The 19,180-nt window shown below is 41.9% G+C and overlaps 1 protein-coding gene across 1 annotated transcript in view; it reads left to right on the forward strand.

Moving 5' to 3' along the window:
• LOC142203773 (A disintegrin and metalloproteinase with thrombospondin motifs 2-like) overlaps positions 1-19,180 on the forward strand; it is a 283,879-nt gene that overhangs the window by 166,652 nt on the left and 98,047 nt on the right. The window contains exons 8-11 of the mRNA XM_075274794.1: positions 5,611-5,754; positions 10,265-10,397; positions 12,429-12,542; positions 14,241-14,386. Of these exons, the coding sequence (XP_075130895.1) occupies positions 5,611-5,754; positions 10,265-10,397; positions 12,429-12,542; positions 14,241-14,386 (537 nt within the window). The remainder of the gene's footprint in view (positions 1-5,610; positions 5,755-10,264; positions 10,398-12,428; positions 12,543-14,240; positions 14,387-19,180) is intronic.

Genomic DNA, 19,180 nt, shown 5'->3' on the forward strand with positions numbered 1-19,180 from the left:
ACATAGAGGTTTACTCTCCTGGTCTTCTCTGTTCCTCAGCAACCCAAAGACTGAAGAAATATTAGATGGTGGACTGGTTTGAAGGCATAATTTCTCAAATGTCTCAGACTTTGAGTCAATAGCAGAGAAATAGAATAACACACCATTTGTATAAAGCGATAATTCGAACAAGATTCAATGAAGTTAAAAAAAAATTTAAAAAAAGTAGTAGAGAGAGTCACATTATAAATAGAGATGAGCAAATCGAACCTGACCAGCTGGAATTCGATCTAAATTTCAGGAAATATGCGATTTGCATCGAAAGCTGTTTTCATCACGTTTAGTGGTAACTAGAGATGAGTGAACACTGTTCGGATTAGCCGTTCTGAACAGCACGCTCCCATAGAAATGAATGGAAGCACCTGGCACGTACACTTTGCCGGCGTCTTATTTTATATTGGCAGTTTAGATTTTTTTCTTTTCTTTCCATAAGCAGTAAGAGATATAGTTTTGGAGGTGTTGACCTTTCCTTTACTTCCCGATAAAATCCAACCTGATTAATATTTGAGTATAATTTTAAGGAAATATTAATCAGAGATCTGTCTACAGTTACCACTATAAAAGAATTAAATATGAGTTGAATATAAATTGAATCTAAATATTAAAATTAAAAAAAATAGACAAATATTTGTCTTTATCGATATAAGGAGAAATTATGAGATTACGGTATACTGCCAAATCTAAACTACTTATCTATGACTTGTCTATGACTATGAGGGCAATGTTCATTTAATCAAAAGAAGCGGAAACAAATTATAAAAAAGGAATACCTTTTTTTCCTTAAACTATTTCAGAATGCCTTTATGCTTAAACTCTTAGCAGCTCATAATTCTATTGACCATAGTGCTCAGTTTTCTACTCAAGATTTTATGGCGTTAGTTATCCCAAAGCTGAAGGACCACAGTATACTGGGTTGGGTCTTCGTCAGACATTCTTTGTGTGTTTAGAAAAGTTGCTGAGCAATCATCGATCATTCATTTTAACGTACGGTATATGGTCATATATAGAGGTCAGAGACTCCACCCCAAGACTCTGTGTTGTCCATATGAGCTCCAGGCCTTTGTGTTTGTCAATCATTTATAAAAGTAGTATCAGTGTGTCTTAGAAACCCAGATACTCTTGTCACTATATGGATAACTTCCAATGTAGCATTAGCATTAGAGATGAGCGAACAGTGTTCTATCGAACACATGTTCGATCGGATATCAGGGTGTTCGCCATGTTCGAATCGAATCGAACACCGTGTGGTAAAGTGCGCCAAAATTCGACAGGAACTACGACACCGGGGGCATTGAAAAAAATTGGAAAAAGTCATTGGCTGCCGAAATCGGGTGACCTCCATTTTAGACGAATAGTGGATTTCAAATCCGGGTCATATGAGAATGTGAACTTTGTGACTATGAGACAGGGATAGCTGTACAGGCAGGGATAGCTAGGGATAACCTTTATTTAGGGGGGAATGTTATTAAAAATAACTTTTTGGGGCTCTATCGGGTGTGTAATTGTAATTGTGAGGGTGCACAAGGGTTCAAGTGCACCCTCGGCTCTGCTACATCAGAGCCGAGGGTGCGCTTGAACCCTTGTGCACACTCTGCTTCATCAAGCTAATAGAATGCATTGGCCAGCGCTGATTGAAGCAGAGCTGAATCTGTGTGCTTAGCTCAACCACTCCACCGGTGTAGTTGAGCTAAACACACACATTCAGCACTGCTTCATCACGCCAATAGAATGCATTGGCCAGCACTGATTGGCCAGAGTACGGAATTCGTCCAATCAGCGCTGGCTCTGCTGGAGGAGGCGGAGTCTAAGGTCGGACCAGAATGGAGACTGGTGTGGAGCGATCTTAGACTCCGCCTCCTCCAGCAGAGCCAGCGCTGATTGGTCGAGTTCCGTACTCTGGCCAATCAGCGCTGGCCAATGCATTCTATTAGCCCGATGAAGTAGAGCTGAATGTGTGTGCTTAGCACACACATTCAGCTCTACTTCATCGGGCTAATAGAATGCATTGGCCAATGAGCGCTGGCCAATGCATTCTATTAGCGTGAACTGAGTTTGCACAGGGGTTCTAGTGCACCCTCGGCTCTGCTACATCAGATTGCTACATCTGATGTAGCAGTGCCGAGTGTGCATCAGATGTGTAGTTGAGCAGAACTGGCTCAGCACTGCTAAGTCTCTGCATTCGCATAGGAATGCATTGGCCAGCCTTCGGCCAATCAGCGCTGGCTCTGCCGGAGGAGGCGGAGTCTAAGGTCGGACCAGAATGGAGACTGGTGTGGAGCAATCTTAGACTCCGCCTCCTCCAGCAGAGCCAGCGCTGATTGGCCGAATTCCGTACTCTGGCCAATCAGCACTGGCTAATGCATTGTATTGGCGTGATGAAGCAGTGCTGAATGTGTGTGTTTAGCTCAACTACACCGGTGGAGTAGTTGAGCTAAGCACACAGATTCAGCTCTGCTTCAATCAGCGCTTGCCAATGCTTTCTATTAGCTTGATGAAGCAGAGTGTGCACAAGGGTTCAAGCGCACCCTCGGCTCTGATGTAGCAGAGCCGAGGGTGCACAAGGGTTCAAGTGCACCCTCGGCTCTGCTACATTAGAGCCGAGGGTGCGCTTGAACCCTTGTGCACACTCTGCTTCATCAAGCTAATAGAATGCATTGGCCAGCGCTGATTGAAGCAGAGCTGAATCTGTGTGCTTAGCTCAACTACTCCACCGGTGTAGTTGAGCTAAACACACACATTCAGCACTGCTTCATCACGCCAATAGAATGCATTGGCCAGCACTGATTGGCCAGAGTACGGAATTCGTCCAATCAGCGCTGGCTCTGCTGGAGGAGGCGGAGTCTAAGGTCGGACCAGAATGGAGACTGGTGTGGAGCGATCTTAGACTCCGCCTCCTCCAGCAGAGCCAGCGCTGATTGGTCGAGTTCCGTACTCTGGCCAATCAGCGCTGGCCAATGCATTTCTATGGGGAAAAGTTAGCTTGCGAAAATCGCAAACTGACAGGGATTTCCATGAAATAAAGTGACTTTTATGCCCCCAGACATGCTTCCTCTGCTGTCCCAGTGTCATTCCAGGGTGTTGGTATCATTTCCTGGGGTGTCATAGTGGACTTGGTGACCCTCCAGACACAGATTTGGGTTTCCCCCTTAACGAGTATATGTTCCCCATAGACTATAATGGGGTTCGAAACCCGTTCGAACACTCGAACAGTGAGCGGCTGTTCGAATCGAATTTCGAACCTCGAACATTTTAGTGTTCGCTCATCTCTAATTAGCATAACACTGCTGGCATACACTAATGTCCTGGTACACAAGGATGTCATGGATATGTAAACTTCTTATGTCCCATAAAAGAATAAACTTCCTTGGGGGGATCTGTATACAATTTTAATACTTGTGGCTGGAAGGTTTTATAAAAAACTATAGAAACTTGGCTATACAAAAAGCTATATTAAGTTTTTACTTACTGGATTTGCAAAGGTCAGAGTGAGTCTCTTGTAATAGGACAATAACAACTTTTTTATGTAAATAATAAGTAATCTGGTGTTTTTCTCTAGTTTGGCTCAGTCACATTTTTTATGTTTTCCATCTGCACCTTCTGTCAACGTGGCTATATGAGAGCTTTTTTTTTGCACAATAAGTTCTTGTTTTGGTTGGAACCTTTTTTTGGTACATATAAGGTTTTGATTAACTTTCATTAAGGTTCATTAAGGTCTGCGTAAAAAAAAAAAAAAAAAAAAAAAAATATATATTTTTGCATTTTTTAATAGTATTCACTATATTGATTTTATTGTATTCTGCATTTACTGAATAAAATGTCATTTTCTAAAATAAACATGTTGCCTAAGCGCACAGTATTTTGATGTCCATAATTTACTGTTTCATTTACTATGTCAGGGCTTTATTTTGTGGGGCAAATTGTAGGGTTTTTCTAGTATGTATGCCATTTTGATCACTTTTTATTTCTATTTTTGGAGGAAGCCAGGTGACATTGTTTACATCAGTACTGGGGTTGAGCCGATCTTGAGATTTCAGGATCGATTTTAAAATCCGATTTTCGATCATTTTCCATTCGAACCCGATCCCAATGCAAGTCAATGGGATTTTTTTGATAATCGAAGATCGGATTTTAAAAACGATCCTGTTGACTACACATCGTGGAGTCCAAAAATTGAAGCCTCCATGCTGTGTAGTGATTAAAAAATCCACTGGCTACTTAGTCCCCCCACTTACCTGCACAGAACTGCTGCTGCTTCCACTCCCGATGTGTACGCCGTTCCCCAGAGCTCTAGGCCGTTGTTCTCTCCTCTCCTCTCTCTCATCGCACGCTGGCAGAGCGCTGTGCATGCCCCCGCCTCCCAGGCTAGTGTGACTGATGCTGGGAGAAGGCGGGGCTTGTTGTGGCTTAGGAGAGTGTGGGCGGGTACAGGGTGGGGAGATGTGAGTGCATCATTCATGTCTCCCCTCCTTGTACCCGCCCACACTCTAAGCCACAAAAAGCCCCGCCTATTCCCAGCAGTAACACTAGCCTAGGGAGGCGGGGGCACGCACAGCGCTCTGCTGGCTTGCAAAGAGGAGAAGAGAGAACAACGGTCCGGAGCTCCGGGAGCGGCATCGGTTCTGTGCAGGTAAGTCGGTTGAGCGATTGGGATCAGAATTCCGTTCCCGATCTTTTTTTAGGCGGGATCGGAACCCAATCGCAGTTGTGAAACTTACTCGACCGCCGATCGAGATCCGAACTTTTCCGATCCCGAACACTCAACCGACAAGTGATTAAATAGGGCGGGTCACTCTGATACAGAGCGGCCGCACTAGTTCCCGGGTCTGCGCTGTTTCATACAGCAGGGACCCAGCAGCATTGCCCCTGATCAGAGGTGACGCAGAACACTGGCATTTAACCACTCAGATGCTGTGATCAAATGTGGCAGTGACCGAGGGGTTACTTTCACTTTCTATTTTATTTCCGGTAACAGGACGGCCTCCCTACAGCGAAATCGCAGGAGACATCCTATTAACATGGCATCTGAGAGCCTTCTGAAGGCTCCCGGCAATGTCATAGTGGCAGGGAGTCATGCCAAATTCCAGAAGGGAAGAGTTGATGAATGTTGTTTGATCACCTCCCCGAATTATACTTTGGGGTCTGAAGAGACCCCAGAGTACAATAATAGCAGTTTCAGTTGTAATAACCAAACTTGAGTAACCAATGTGGACAAAATCACGCTGGTTTTCCGGGCTCATGTTTGGTTTTAATTATTTTTTGATTAATCGCTCAGCCCTAACTCAACTCGTCAAACATTATTAATATTATAAAAAATTGATCAGTAACTCTAGATACTGTTTTTAACATTCATTTACTTTTATATAACATTTATTTAACATCAGGTTCGATCCGCTTTGTAGTTCCAAGCCTGCACTGTATCTAATGCAATGTAGACTTCTATGCCTAGACTTTTAGTAGACCATCCTTAGCGCCTTATTCATCTTCACATCATATTGTAATCTTAAATTGTTGATAACTTAAATTTGATAATGATATTTAATATTTTGTATTTAATATTAACGTATACTGTAGGTTGGGAATGGAGCATGATGGACAAGGAAATAGGTGTGGAGATGAAGTTAGAATGGGCAGCATTATGGCTCCATTAGTACAAGCTGCATTCCATCGCTTTCACTGGTCTCGATGTAGTCAGCAAGAGCTAAGCCGCTACCTAAGGTAAGTAAATATTTTAATAAAGTTATGTGGACAGAATTTGTTATTTCATTTGATAGAAAGTTGGCCATAGACGTAATGATTATTGTTAAGGATCCAAGTTGTCTGCCTTGCTACATCTGTTTCACCTAAGGTTAAAACTAGATACTAAAACACATTCTACTTTTTGATTTTATTTTTCTGTAGATTCTGTGCATTGTATCTGAGCTGCTGATGTGCTTGGGAACAGCAGTTCAGAAATTTGCTTTTGAGCAGCTACTTAGACGTAGATAACTGTTGCCTGGGGGGATTTATGAAACTGTTTTATAGAAAGTCTTTCTTCCCAACAGCAAGCAATAACAACACGGCTTTCCTTTCTGAACAGCAGTTTTATGAAATGAAAGCTGCTCAGTGATTGGTCACTATGGGCAAGAAAGATGAGTTTTGTTATACAGTTTCATAATTCTTCCATTGACTTCTATGTAAAATTTTGTGACATGTTTTGATATTTTTAAAACAGTAAAGAAAAAAAAAACAAACACAAAATCGCCTGGCCTTTAAGCTAAATCCTAACCCTCATCCATTTACTATCCGAAAATGGTAGTGATCAGGAGAAAATTATCCCCATTTTATTTGCAGGAATTTTGTTTTAGGGATATACTGAATGTTCTAGAGACTGATAACCGTGTGACTTGGCTTTGGCTATTTATATAATTAATGGATTTTTTTTGTGGTTTGGTGAGTTTTAAAAATGTTATGCTTAATGTGAACAAACTGGAATAGGTTCTTGATTATTTGTTGTGGAAATCTGCAGGTGTCAACAGCCCCCGAATTTTTCTAGTTGGATTTATGGGTTGTACAGGAGTATAACACTATGGCTACTTTCTTCCAGAACCAGTGCCCCAACTTTCCACTGTCCATTCACATCAATTAATTAAAACTGCAATATCACACACAAGTCAATGACAGGTGTAGCAACAATTCTGTAATGAAACATGTTTTTTAATCCTTGACAACCCATTTTCAGTTCTTTATTGCTGTATTTGCAATATAGAAGACAACTAGGTCTGAAATACAGATCATATTGTCTTTTATATGTTGTACATGACCACATAATAGATAGAAATTCTAGTAGTGAGGGAAGCAACAACATTCAACAGCCTGCAGCAAGGCCTGTCGGGGAGAAACACTAATGAGGGACTTTATCATGCAATTTGTGGCATAAAGAACTTCTAAATTACCGTATTTTTCGGACTATAAGACGCACTTTTTTTCCTCCCAATATGAGAGGAAAATGTGTGTGCGTCTTATAGTCCGAATGCAGCGTGTGCAGCGTCTGTGTCCCGTCTGTGCGAATGAAAAGAAGAGCAGCACGGTGCCTGCCTGCTCTGCCCCTCCTTCCCTGTCTGTGTCGCGTATTTGCAGGAGCGAGATCTGAGAGGCAGGGAAGTAGGGGCGGGCCAGACAGGTGAAGGAAGCGTGGTTTCAAGCTTGCCGAGAAAACCACGCCTCTTTCACCCGTCTGGCTCGTCCCTCCTTCACTGCCTCTCAGATCTGGCTCCGGCAATGAAACCACACAGACAGGGAAGGAGGGGCGGGCCAAACGGGAGGAGGAGGCGTGGTTTTCTCGGCAAGCTTGAAACCACGCCTCCTTCACCCGTCTGGCCCGCCCCTACTTCCCTGCCTGTGTGGCTTCATTGCAGAAGCGACATCTGAGAGGCAGTGAAGGAGGGACGAGCCAGACAGGTGAAAGAGGTGTGTTTTCAAGTTTGCTTAGAAAACCACACCTCCTTCACCCGTCTGGCCCGCCCCTTTTTCTCTTCTTACATAGCTTCACTGCAGGGTGTCTCTTTCCATCCATGGATGAGATTAGATAGAATAGATAGACAGACAGACAGACAGACAGATAGATAGATAGATAGATAGATAGATAGGAGATAGATAGATAGATAGATAGATAGATAGATAGATAGATAGATAGATAGATAGATAGGATAGATTAGATAGATAGGATAGATAGATATGTTCAAATCACCCCCATAGCCCTACAATACATATAAAACAAAAACATTACTGTGAAACACATACACATTTGGTATCCCTGTGTCCGAAAGCCCCCGGTTCTATTTACATTGGTGAAATATTATATTATATTATTAGGTTATTAAATATTTCACCAAGTTTTTTTCCTTAAAATTTTTTTTTTCCCTATTTTCCTCCTCTAAAACCTTAGTGCGTCTTATGGTCCGGTGCGTCTTATAGTCCGAAAAATACGGTATGTTACAAGCCATATTTGCGACTTTTATAAATACCACTAAGAGACATCAATTTCACCAATTCAGCAATTTGTGCACATTTCTCCCTTCAGGTCCAGTTCTGCAATGGGTAAGGAACCGAAAAGTGCCATTTTATCATATCTTTTGAAATGTGAGACCGTATGGGGTTAAACATAGCCTAGTTTTCAGACTAATTATATGACCAAGAAACATTTTTACCCACCAAACCACAAAGCCATTGAAAGGTTTATGCCATAAAATGATTACCGTATTTTTCGGACCATAAGACGCACTAAGGTTTTAGAGGAGGAAAATAGGGGAGAAAAAATTTTAAGGAAAAAAAAATTGGTGAAATATTTAATAACCTAATATAATTCACCAATGTAAATAGAACCGGGGGCTTTCGGAGACAGGGATACCAAATGTGTATGTGTTTCACAGTAATGTTTTTGTTTTATATGTATTCTAGGGATATGGGGGTGATTTGAACATATCTATCTAATCTATCTGTCTGTCTGTCTCTATCTATCTATCTATCTATCTATCTATCTATCTATCTATCTATCTATCTAATCTATCTATCTATTCTCATCCATGGATGGAAAGAGACACCCTGCAGTGAAGCTATGCAAGAAGAGAAAAAGGGGCGGGCCAGACGGGTGAAGGAGGTGTGGTTTTCTAAGCAAACTTGAAAACACGCCTCTTTCACCTGTCTGGCTCGTCCCTCCTTCACTGCCTCTCAGATCTGGCTCCTGCAATGAAGCCACACAGGCAGGGAAGTAGGGGCGGGCCAGACGGGTGAAGGAGGCGTGGTTTCAAGCTTGCCGAGAAAACCACGCCTCCTCCTCCCGTTTGGCCCGCCCCTCCTTCTCTGTCTGTGTGGTTTCATTGCCGGAGCCAGATCTGAGAGGCAGTGAAGGAGGGGCGGGCCAGACGGGAGAAGGAGGCGTGGTTTTCTCGGCAAGCTTGAAACCACGCTTCCTTCACCTGTCTGGCCCGCCCCTACTTCCCTGCCTCTCATATCTCGCTCCTGCAAACACGCAACACAGACAGGGAAGGAGGGGCAGAGCAGGCAGGCACAGCACCGCTCTCCTTTTGATTCTCACAGACGGGACACAGACGCTGCACACGCTGCATTCGGACTATAAGACGCACACACATTTTCCTCCCATATTGGGAGGAAAAAAAGTGCGTCTTATAGTCCGAAAAATACGGTAATCTGTTCATAGGATAGAGGATATATTACCGATTAGAAGTCGACCACTAAGACTCCACTGATCTTGACAATAGGCAGCGTTATACTTCTATTGAGAATGTAGCAGTGGACAAAGCCATGTCACCACTACTGTCATTTTAGTGGAAGCCCGGAGATAGCGGATGACTGATAGTAACACATTGCTGTAACAGAAGAAAACAACATTACTGACTTAAAATGCAGCAACCACAGACAGCAAAGACTCGTTCACTAGAAGCTCTTCAGGTTTGACAAGCTGCAGGGTTGAAACATTTAAGAGAACCTTTCACCACGTCCATTGGGTCCAGCTCTTTGCATCATTTAACAGATGCTGCTCCACAGATTTCAACAGCTCCCCACCCTTCCAGAGCAATAATTGTGGTTAGTTTTGCTGCCTGATACACAATTTAGGGTCTTTAGACCTCCTGACAGTACAGAGCCTTATTAACATTTCAAGCACCAAAACTAAAAGCACTGATTGTTCAGGAATGGTGGGGACTAAAGAGAGAATTCCAACTGTGCTGGAATAAGTGGATTGGTGCCAGTTAAGAAGGCATTAAAGGAGTTGTCCAGCCATACACTTGCAGTGCTATAAAATAATAAAGAAAGTAATACTCCCACTACCACTTCCATGCTGATGTTTTCTGGTTCCGCTGCCAGACTTTGTTCACCTGAGCCCTCTACAACCTGGGAAATGGTAAGAGGTAGCAGGGGATTGGTAAGATGAGTATTACATATTAAGCTATATTATAGTATCTAAACATGTGGTTGGACAGGATTTGTGGAATTAAAGGGCTTCTCCAAACCTTTAATCATTGGTTCAGCCTCTTGGACCCCTGTTAATCTGTGTGGAATCTTTTTATTATGCTGATCGGTGTTGGTCCCAGAGGTAGAACTGAAGATTGTCCATCAGTGTTAAAGCCTTAAAGAGAATGGCTTTAAAAATGTTTTTTTACAATAATAATATAATAGTAACACTAATGATATAAATCCTGTTATGATATTGGGTTTGCCTTTTTCCCAGTTCCTATGATTGCCTACGTGATGATCCATTTGCACATGAATGGCCTTCGCTTCCTCAGCTGCCTGGGATTCATTATTCTATGAATGAGCAATGCCGTTTTGACTTTGGTATTGGTTACATGATGTGTACAGCTGTAAGTATGGTCTTTTTTTATTTTGAGTGTTTTATAAAGCCAAGGGCCAGTGTTCAGCTCTTTCATGTACTTTGTATTGCTATGTATTACTTGAGTTCTAAAATGTTTAATTCTGCAATGAAACTTTGAGTTTATTGCCCAGGGTTAGGGGGATATAGTCACTCCTTGGTGAGAGACCACCATATAGGTGTGTGGAGACTTATTAAGCCTTTAGCACTCCACTTTGCAAGGGACCATGGGAAGAATATGCAAATCTGTCTTCCATGATGTAATTAGGAAGTCAGGTGCCTCAGTGTGGCAAACCAATAGAGGGCGCTCACTGGAATGTGCAAGCCTGTCTTCCCTGATGTAATTAGGAAGACAGAATCAGTAGTTAGTGATGATAAAAATTTGTGTCACCTGAAGGGTTTGTGAACAATCCATCATATGAGATATCAGGGTCTGATTGATTTTTAAACTGAATATACCCCATGTAGATTTTAGGAAGTCAGACTTAGATCACATGACCCAACTGAAAAGAAATTTCACCTGATAGAATGGAATAAATAAGGCAATACTAGATCAATTATATGTAGTGGGGGAATACATACATAATAATATAAACATTTTTTTCCTACTTTAAGATATCTGCACATATAACCCTAAGATCCTTCCATGCAGTACACAAGCTTTCATGGTTAGGCTGAATACACATGTATTCTCAATGGAGGGAGACAAGTGTAAGCTACTGGCATGCAGAAAAGAAGGGAACGTGCATTATTTGTTCATGTCTCATGAGTTTATGTACAACTGGTCCATTGTCATTTTACAATATAGAACTTTTGTATGACAATTCCATGCATGTGATTTCCTTTTCAGAAGGTGACCTAGGATGGACAAAGGCCTGACCTGGTCTCAGGGCCCAGCAGACATCAGGACATCCATCTTCTGATATTCTTGATACTGACTGACCACCCTTGCCTCTCTTTTTTACATAATGTGAATTGCACAGTAACATAGTTTGGTTTAATAGAATATGTTTACCAATTGTGGAGTCCTGTTCCGCACAATGTGGACATGTGAATAAGGCTAAATGAGCTGAGCATGTGTGTGTATACTAGTTGGGTGGGCTAGCTGTAGATCAAATGAGTATTCTGCCTTCAGTTGTGTCAAGTGTACAGCCATCTTTAGAAGAAACTGCTGAAGAGGAGTTAGAGCAAGGCTTGTTGGGATAAGGTTGAGTGCAGTTCCTTCCACAATATTCCTCAGAAGATGCAGCACTCCAGTAAAATGTAAATCTATTGACTCAATGTATGAGTTACGTTTCAGTTCCTCATTGGAACTATTTTCAAGCTTCTGGCTTTTTCCATAAGTACACAACAATTAGGCACTTTTTAATAATAAGAAATTAATGAAAATAGAAAAATGCTTGGAATATTGAATACTGATCTTGTGACGAGGCCAAGTGTGACAGCTACATAAAACACAATGGGGGAGGGAGAAATTTATCAAGATTGGCATTTACTAAGCTGGTCTTAATAAATTTTGCACCACCAGAGGATGCAGCTTATTTATGGCATGTTCTGGAAGGCATAAATAATCATAGGGTTGATGGGGATTGTGACCCTGCCTACAACACAACAACCCATACTGCTTTTCAGGAAAGTGGCACGTGAAAAATTTAAAGCAATTTTTTGAGCTAAAGTTCTCTAAATTCCTAGGTGTATGCCACATCTAAACCAGGAGATCCTTCAACTGTCCTCCAGGCCTACATTATCACATACAGTACATCATTTTAAATGGCATACACAAAAACATCAAAGAATTATTCAAAGAATTATGTTTTTTATTCTGTAATGCATTACAATATTCAGACCATGTGCCCCTCAAGAAACAAAGCCATTCACATGTGTGGAACTGATTTTCTGCTACACATCTGCTGAGTGTAAATATACCCTTATGTCTCTGTATTCCTGTTGGTGTAAAATGTAATATCTATAATCATAGTTGTGGAAAATCTAAATTTCCTTTTGTATTTGAATTTTTCCATAGTTTCGCACGTTTGACCCCTGCAAGCAATTGTGGTGCAGTCACCCTGATAATCCGTACTTTTGTAAAACCAAAAAAGGACCTCCTCTGGATGGGACAATGTGTGCACAGGGAAAGGTATTTTTTTTTTTCTTACTATTACTATATTTTTATGGCAACCACCAACTTAGCTTATGATACAAACATGCATGTATGAGAATATATATTTTTAGCAAATATATGAGTTTTTTTTCATGGTAAAAAATACACATTTTATATAGTAAGCCTTTTAGAATCTTAAAAAGACATTTATAAATAAAGGTAAAGACATTTTTCATCCCTTACATTCAATGTAGCTATGTTTTATAAAAAACTAAAAACAAGCATTTGGGATAACTCTGATCCCTTTGTCAGGTATACTATAAGGATGGGAGTTATCCCAAAAGCTTGTAATCTGTCATTATTATTAGTTAGCCATTAAAAAGGTATCAACTACTGAAGACTCTCAAGTTTTTTGTTTTATATTTCATACCCACTGGCTGACAAGGTACAAAAACATACTTTTCCCTTGTAACTATATTTAAAATAGTAGCCAATAACAAGTAGTCAGAGTAGGCAATTGAGTTAAAGGGGTATTCCCACATCGCATACTCACCAGTCTTCACTGCTGTAAAATCTTCTTTCTTCCTGGTTTCTTGTGTCATTTGGTGGGCAGGGTTTCATATGCAACCTGCCCGTTTAGCCACTCCCCCAAATTAGTGTGTAGCTCCGCCCACCGCATAGCGTGATCCTATGGGGCGACTGAAGGGCCTGTGATGTCATCAAAGGTCCTCAAACAACACTATATGCACAATATTGGACTATGAAGTACAGGCAGGAGCAACTCCATTCTGTGTTACATACAGAGACTGCCTGTCTCTGCCATAATGAACACAATTGAATTAGCTAGACTGATAACTGGGGGAACAGAAGACGAGTTCAGAAATGAAAGCGGCTCTTCTCCACTATCTGATAGCAGGAAGCTAGGTCACGTGGTGTAGACACAGGAATAGCTAGAAACACAGGCTCACTCCCGTGCACTTAGTCCCTCCTCCCTCCCCCCTGAGAGCAGGCAGATACATCACTTGACTTTTGAGCAGATAAGTCAAGGGCTGTGTCAACAATGAATTGAATAAAGTAAGATAGTGGACAAACAAAGCAGTTTTGCTGAAGCAGTGTATTTAGGAAAAGTCTTACATCCACATTAACAAGCAGTATAGATAGGATCCTTGTGATGGGACAACCCCTTTAAGCCCCATGGGGATTGCCCGGGGTCCCTCTCACAGCACTGATCTCTTTTGATGTCTGTCAGTCCAAGTATTGTAAATCATTCCTTCTACTCTATTTATTGAGATTTATAATACAGTCAGACATGCTTCCCTTAGATCATTAACCCTTTAATAAAAAAAAGTAGTGCATAGTAGGCCAAAGTCGAACATACAGGACTTTGTGTCTTGCCCAAAATAAGCAGTTTTCCTGCGGAGAGTCTCCATATGGACACCTGTGGATTTTAAAATCTGTTCTAATGAATGGGTTTTAAAACTAACTGCTGGGAAGCTGTCCCCTATGCAGTCTTCCCGGGAAACAGGACGGAAACTCGGTGAACTGATACGGTGCACAGGGGCGCAAGTTTAAACACCCCTGAGTGTTGTATAGCCTAGGTTTAGTATGGCGAAATACTAAATAACCTAACTGTCTAATATTACCAACTAAACAGGTATTTCAAAATTTGGCCTTATACTATGTATATATATTTGTCTGTTTTATTGAACTATATATTTTTCCTTTTGCTATAAGCATTGCTTTAAAGGTCACTGCATTTGGTTAACTCCTGAAATTCTTCGGCAAGATGGAAATTGGGGACAATGGAGTAAATTTGGTTCTTGCTCGCGTACATGTGGCACTGGTGTGAGATACAGAACAAGAAACTGTGATAATCCCCAGTAAGTTTTCATTTATATTGTGCATATATGTCTTTAGTATAGTCTTACTATGTCATCAGTGGAGTTATGTAGGTTATGGGTCCTTCTGTGTTGATACTTCCTAGTCCTTTGTTGGTCTTCAATTCCAGAGCTCCAGCAATGACGTTAGTGTCCACTAACAAAGCTCAGTGACATCAGCCGTCACATGCTGTAGTCGGTTACGTTATTGCAGAGATTCCGCCATTGGGGCTAGTGATCGGGCTATGGCTATGGTTCCAATACTGGAATGGTGGGGTGAAGGAGATCACCCACTATTTATCAATTTTGTAATCTTCCCTGGCTTCAGCAATTTTTTTTGCCTGAAAAACGTGTAATGTAAATTGTCTTATTCCTCTGTTGTAACCTTTAGACTATAAGACCATTTGCTAACCAGCTGCTCTTTATGATTCTTCATGCGTGTTGATGTTCTGTCCATAGTGATATCGCTGATGTGATCTGCATTTTTTCATAACAGGAACCTTATGTGTTCTCACATTTTGTGATGTGTAGCCTTAAGATAAATATTAATATACAGAACTCTTATAAGTGTTTTTAAGGATTAACCAGAACTACCCAAATTTGTGCATAACCCATGTGATCCCATAAGCTGAATTCTGCATGGCTTCTGTATAATTTGGATTACTGCAGAGGGGAACATGGTGACTTGGAATATGTTTACATAGGTATTTAAATTTTTTACCCTGTACTTCATATAATTTACAGTTAATGTATAAATATAAAGGAATATGCTTTTGGCATGTGTATACACCTAGATAGCTTTGCTTACCATCTCACTATCAGCTATCAGTTTACCTTTCCTAAAGTCTCCATCTATAGCATGGTGCAATATCTGGGTGCAAACTGAAGCCTCATTCGATAAGCTCTGCCTTTATGCAGTGTCTTCTAAAATACATATTGCTTCCAGATGAAAAACCACTTCTACTTCTCTTGAAGTCATAAATAGAAGGGTTACCCTTATGCTACATGAATCACATACTGACACCAGAAACCTATTTGATGCTTTATAGCTCTCATGGTTCTCTGTTGTTTCTCTCGCTGTCTAGATGAGTTTTCTCAACATTTTCACTATATGAGATCGTTGTCCATTTCTGAATATTACAGACTTTTTTTTTTTTTTTTTTAGGCTCAAATGGTACCTATTATTTATTGCATGATCTATGTTACATTTTCTTGTGCTCCTAAATTTTGTTATTAACATTGGTGCAGCTTTATTAAGGCCAGTGCATCAGAATTCTGTGCTGCACTAAATAACTGTTTGCCACATTTATAATCTGACACTTTGACTATTCTAAATGATGCTATCTAAGAGGTGTCTTAAAGGTATAGAATCAGGGAGGGTTTTAGGTTGGGAGTGAAAAATTGCTGCAAAGTAAGGCCAAGTTCACATATATGCGCAGAAACCACCAGAAATTGTTAGAGTGAAAAGTCCTGCATGGAGGACATTTCTCATTGCTGGTTTCAGTATAAAAAAGGACGGACAGTCGGCGAACCCTATTATAGTCTATGGGGACTGCTGGTGTCCATGGGTAGCCTCTGCTTTGGGCATTTGGGCTCTCCATCATCCCCCGGCAGACCCAAACAATGAAGAGTCCACCGCAGATGTGAGCCTAGCCTAAGAATACTTTCAGAAATAAAGGTGTTAATAGTTTATTTTTGTCAATTAAAAATTAAAAGGGCTCTGTCATTGGGAAAAGTCATTTTTAACTAAGCACATACGTGTATAGACTTTAGAAATGCTATTTCACACCTACCTTTTGTATGTAAATTGCCTCAGTAGTTTTTGAATAAGTCTGTTTTTATTCATATGCTAATTAGCTTCCATCCAGCACAGGAAGTTCCCAGCAGCCTCCTCTCTGCCATTATCTCCTATGTGTGTGTGCAAACAGGAAGTCGAGTCATCAGAAGCAGCAGCCTGCGCTGTATACATACATAGTAAACAATAGGTCGAGAGACTAATTAGCATATGAATAAAAACGGGCTCATTAAAAACCACTGAGGCGATTTACATACAAAAGGTAGGTGTGAAATACACTTTCTAAAGGCTATGCAAGGATGTGTTTATCTAAAAATGACTTTTCCCAATGATAGAGCCCTTTAAGGGAATGAACAAAAGCAAAATCTAAAAGCCAATCCCAGACAGATTTGATGATGTTGAAATTACTATCTGGAGGTCATATCCTCACTTACATCCTCTAAAGCAGGGGTCCTCAAACTTTTTAAACAGTGGGCCGGAGGCAGAGCAGGTCGCACAGACATCGGAAGCGGTGCCCTCCAATAGGTAAATTGAAGTGCGCTCCATGGCCTGGCCGAGCTCCCCAGGAGCTTCATTATAAATGCACGCCTGCCGGTGTTGTCGGCGGGGCCAGACAGAAGTGCTTGGCGGGCCGCATGTGGCCCCCGGGCTGCAGTTTGAGGACCCCTGCTCTAAAGGATGGTCACGCCAGACATTATTTTAATTTGGTAATTTACTTATTATTGCTAATTGACAAAAATAAAATATTAACAGTAACACTTTATATCTTAAAAAGCAATCTACTTTATAGCATGTTTTCCATTTCAGCCTAAAACTTTTGTACATAGGACTAAATATTCATTGCAAGATGCACTAAATATAACATTTTTTGCCTATCCTCTCTAGGTTTAGACTGTCTTTATTAGAGATGAGCGAACAGTAAAATATTCGATATTCGTTTCGAATAGCCACTCAATATTCGACTATTCGAACGAATATCGAACCCCATTATAGTCTATGGGGAAAAATGCTTTGTTTCAGGGGAACCCACAATTCGACTCGGGAGGGTCACCAAGTCCACTATGACACCTCAGGAAATGATGCCAACACCTCTGCAATGCAACTGGGACAGCAGGGCAAACACTTTGGGGAGTTCACCCCCATCCGCCCTTTTTGCCTGCACCATCATGTGCCTCTTCCTAGCCATTCCCCATCTCCCAGGCGTTTCATTGCAGGCAGAAGTACAGCGCAAGCCACCCACATGCCCAAGCCTTCAATGGCCTCATCTAAAAACTGCTGGCCCTGGAGATGTTGGCGTTTATGCTTCTGGATACTCAGGCCTTCCGTCACCAGATGTCAGCTGTGGCACCTCGCTATGCTGGGCCTAGCAGTTAGTACTTCTCTTGGTGTGCTGTCTCCACCTTGCGCCTGCACGTGTCCCATAACATCAGTCAGGCCCAGAGTTCTGCGCTTTGCTGCAAGGTCCACTTGACCACCGGCGCATTGACAAGCACCTGCAGTCAGGGATGCTGCTTCTCTTTAATGACAGGCCGGGTGAATGTAGTGGAGTCTGGGGTGCAAACTGGAGTGACCTATCTCCTCTCCCAGCCCAAAATTCATGGCAGGGGTTCTCTGAAAGCCTACTCCTGCGCTGCAACCTCGACCCAGCTACCAGCTGCCCCACTGCCTCCGAGGTGAGGGATGCCATCCTGGATGATATGGCAATATGGTTTTCCCCGCTGCACCTGGGCCCAGGCATGTTTGCGTATGTGATAATGGCCGGAACATGGTAGCAGATCTGGAGCTTGCCAGACTCAAAAACGGTCCACACAAGGCCCATGTTTTCAACTTGTTGGTGCAAAGGTTCTATGAAACCTACACCATTGTGCCTGATATACTGATCAAAGTGCGGCCATTTTCGTAAGTGAAAAGTAGCCTCTGCTAGGCTGAAAACATTCAGAGCACACTCCTGTCATCTTCGCACCATTGGCTGGCGGAGGAAGACGAGGGGGATGAAGTGGCATTTCATGTCACTGTCCCACACAAGGCTTGAGGGTGAAGTTCAGTGCATCCCACTGCTTCAGCACGGATGGTGTGAAAGGGAGTGTAAAATGGAGGAAAAAGCAACCCAACATGAAGTCAGCCATGTGTGCCTGTTAGGGGTAGCGAAGTCATTCCAAGTAACACACTAGCACACATGGCTGACTTCGTGTTGGGTGGCTTTTCAAGAGACAAAGGCATAGTTCACATCATGGAGAGCAAACAATACTGGATTGAAAATAAAATTGGATTGAGTTTATATAGCGTGACTGAATTGCTGTGTATCACACTTAACTTTGGGGGGTACAGCATTAAAAACAGGTTTGACCATACATGGTCTGACTGAATGGCTATGTCTCCCACTTAGCATTGGGGGGTACAGTGGAGGAAAGCTGGTTGTTGCGTATATGGACTGAATGAATTGCTGTGTATACCACATAGCTTTGGGGGGGTACAGCATTAAAACCAGGTTTGACCTTTCATGGCCTGACTGAATGGCTGTGTCTCCCACTTAGCATTAGGGGGGTACAGCATGTGGAAAGCTGGATGTTGTGTATCTAGTCTAACTGAATTGCTGTGTATACCACTTAGCTTTAGGGGGTACAGCATTAAAAACAGGTTTGACCATACATGGCCTGACTGAACGGCTGTGCCTCCCATTCAGGTTTTGGGGGTACACACCAGGGATATCTGGATTGAGCGTACATATCCTGACTGAATTTCTGTTCTCCCAGGTAGGTTTTGGGGTTACACACCGTGAAAAACTGGATTGAGCGTACATAGCCTGACTGAATTTCTGTGTATCCCACTTAGGTTTGGGGGTACACAACGTGGATATTTGGATTGAGCGTACATAGCCTGACTGAATTTCTGTGTATCCCAGAAAGGATTTGTGGTTACACACTGTGAAAAACTGGATTGAGCAGGGGCCACACGGTGGCTCAGTGGTTAGCAATGCAGCCTTGCAGCGCTGGGTCCTGGTG

This window comes from Leptodactylus fuscus, chromosome 5, assembly GCF_031893055.1.
Source record: "Leptodactylus fuscus isolate aLepFus1 chromosome 5, aLepFus1.hap2, whole genome shotgun sequence".
Lineage (NCBI taxonomy): Eukaryota > Metazoa > Chordata > Amphibia > Anura > Leptodactylidae > Leptodactylus > Leptodactylus fuscus.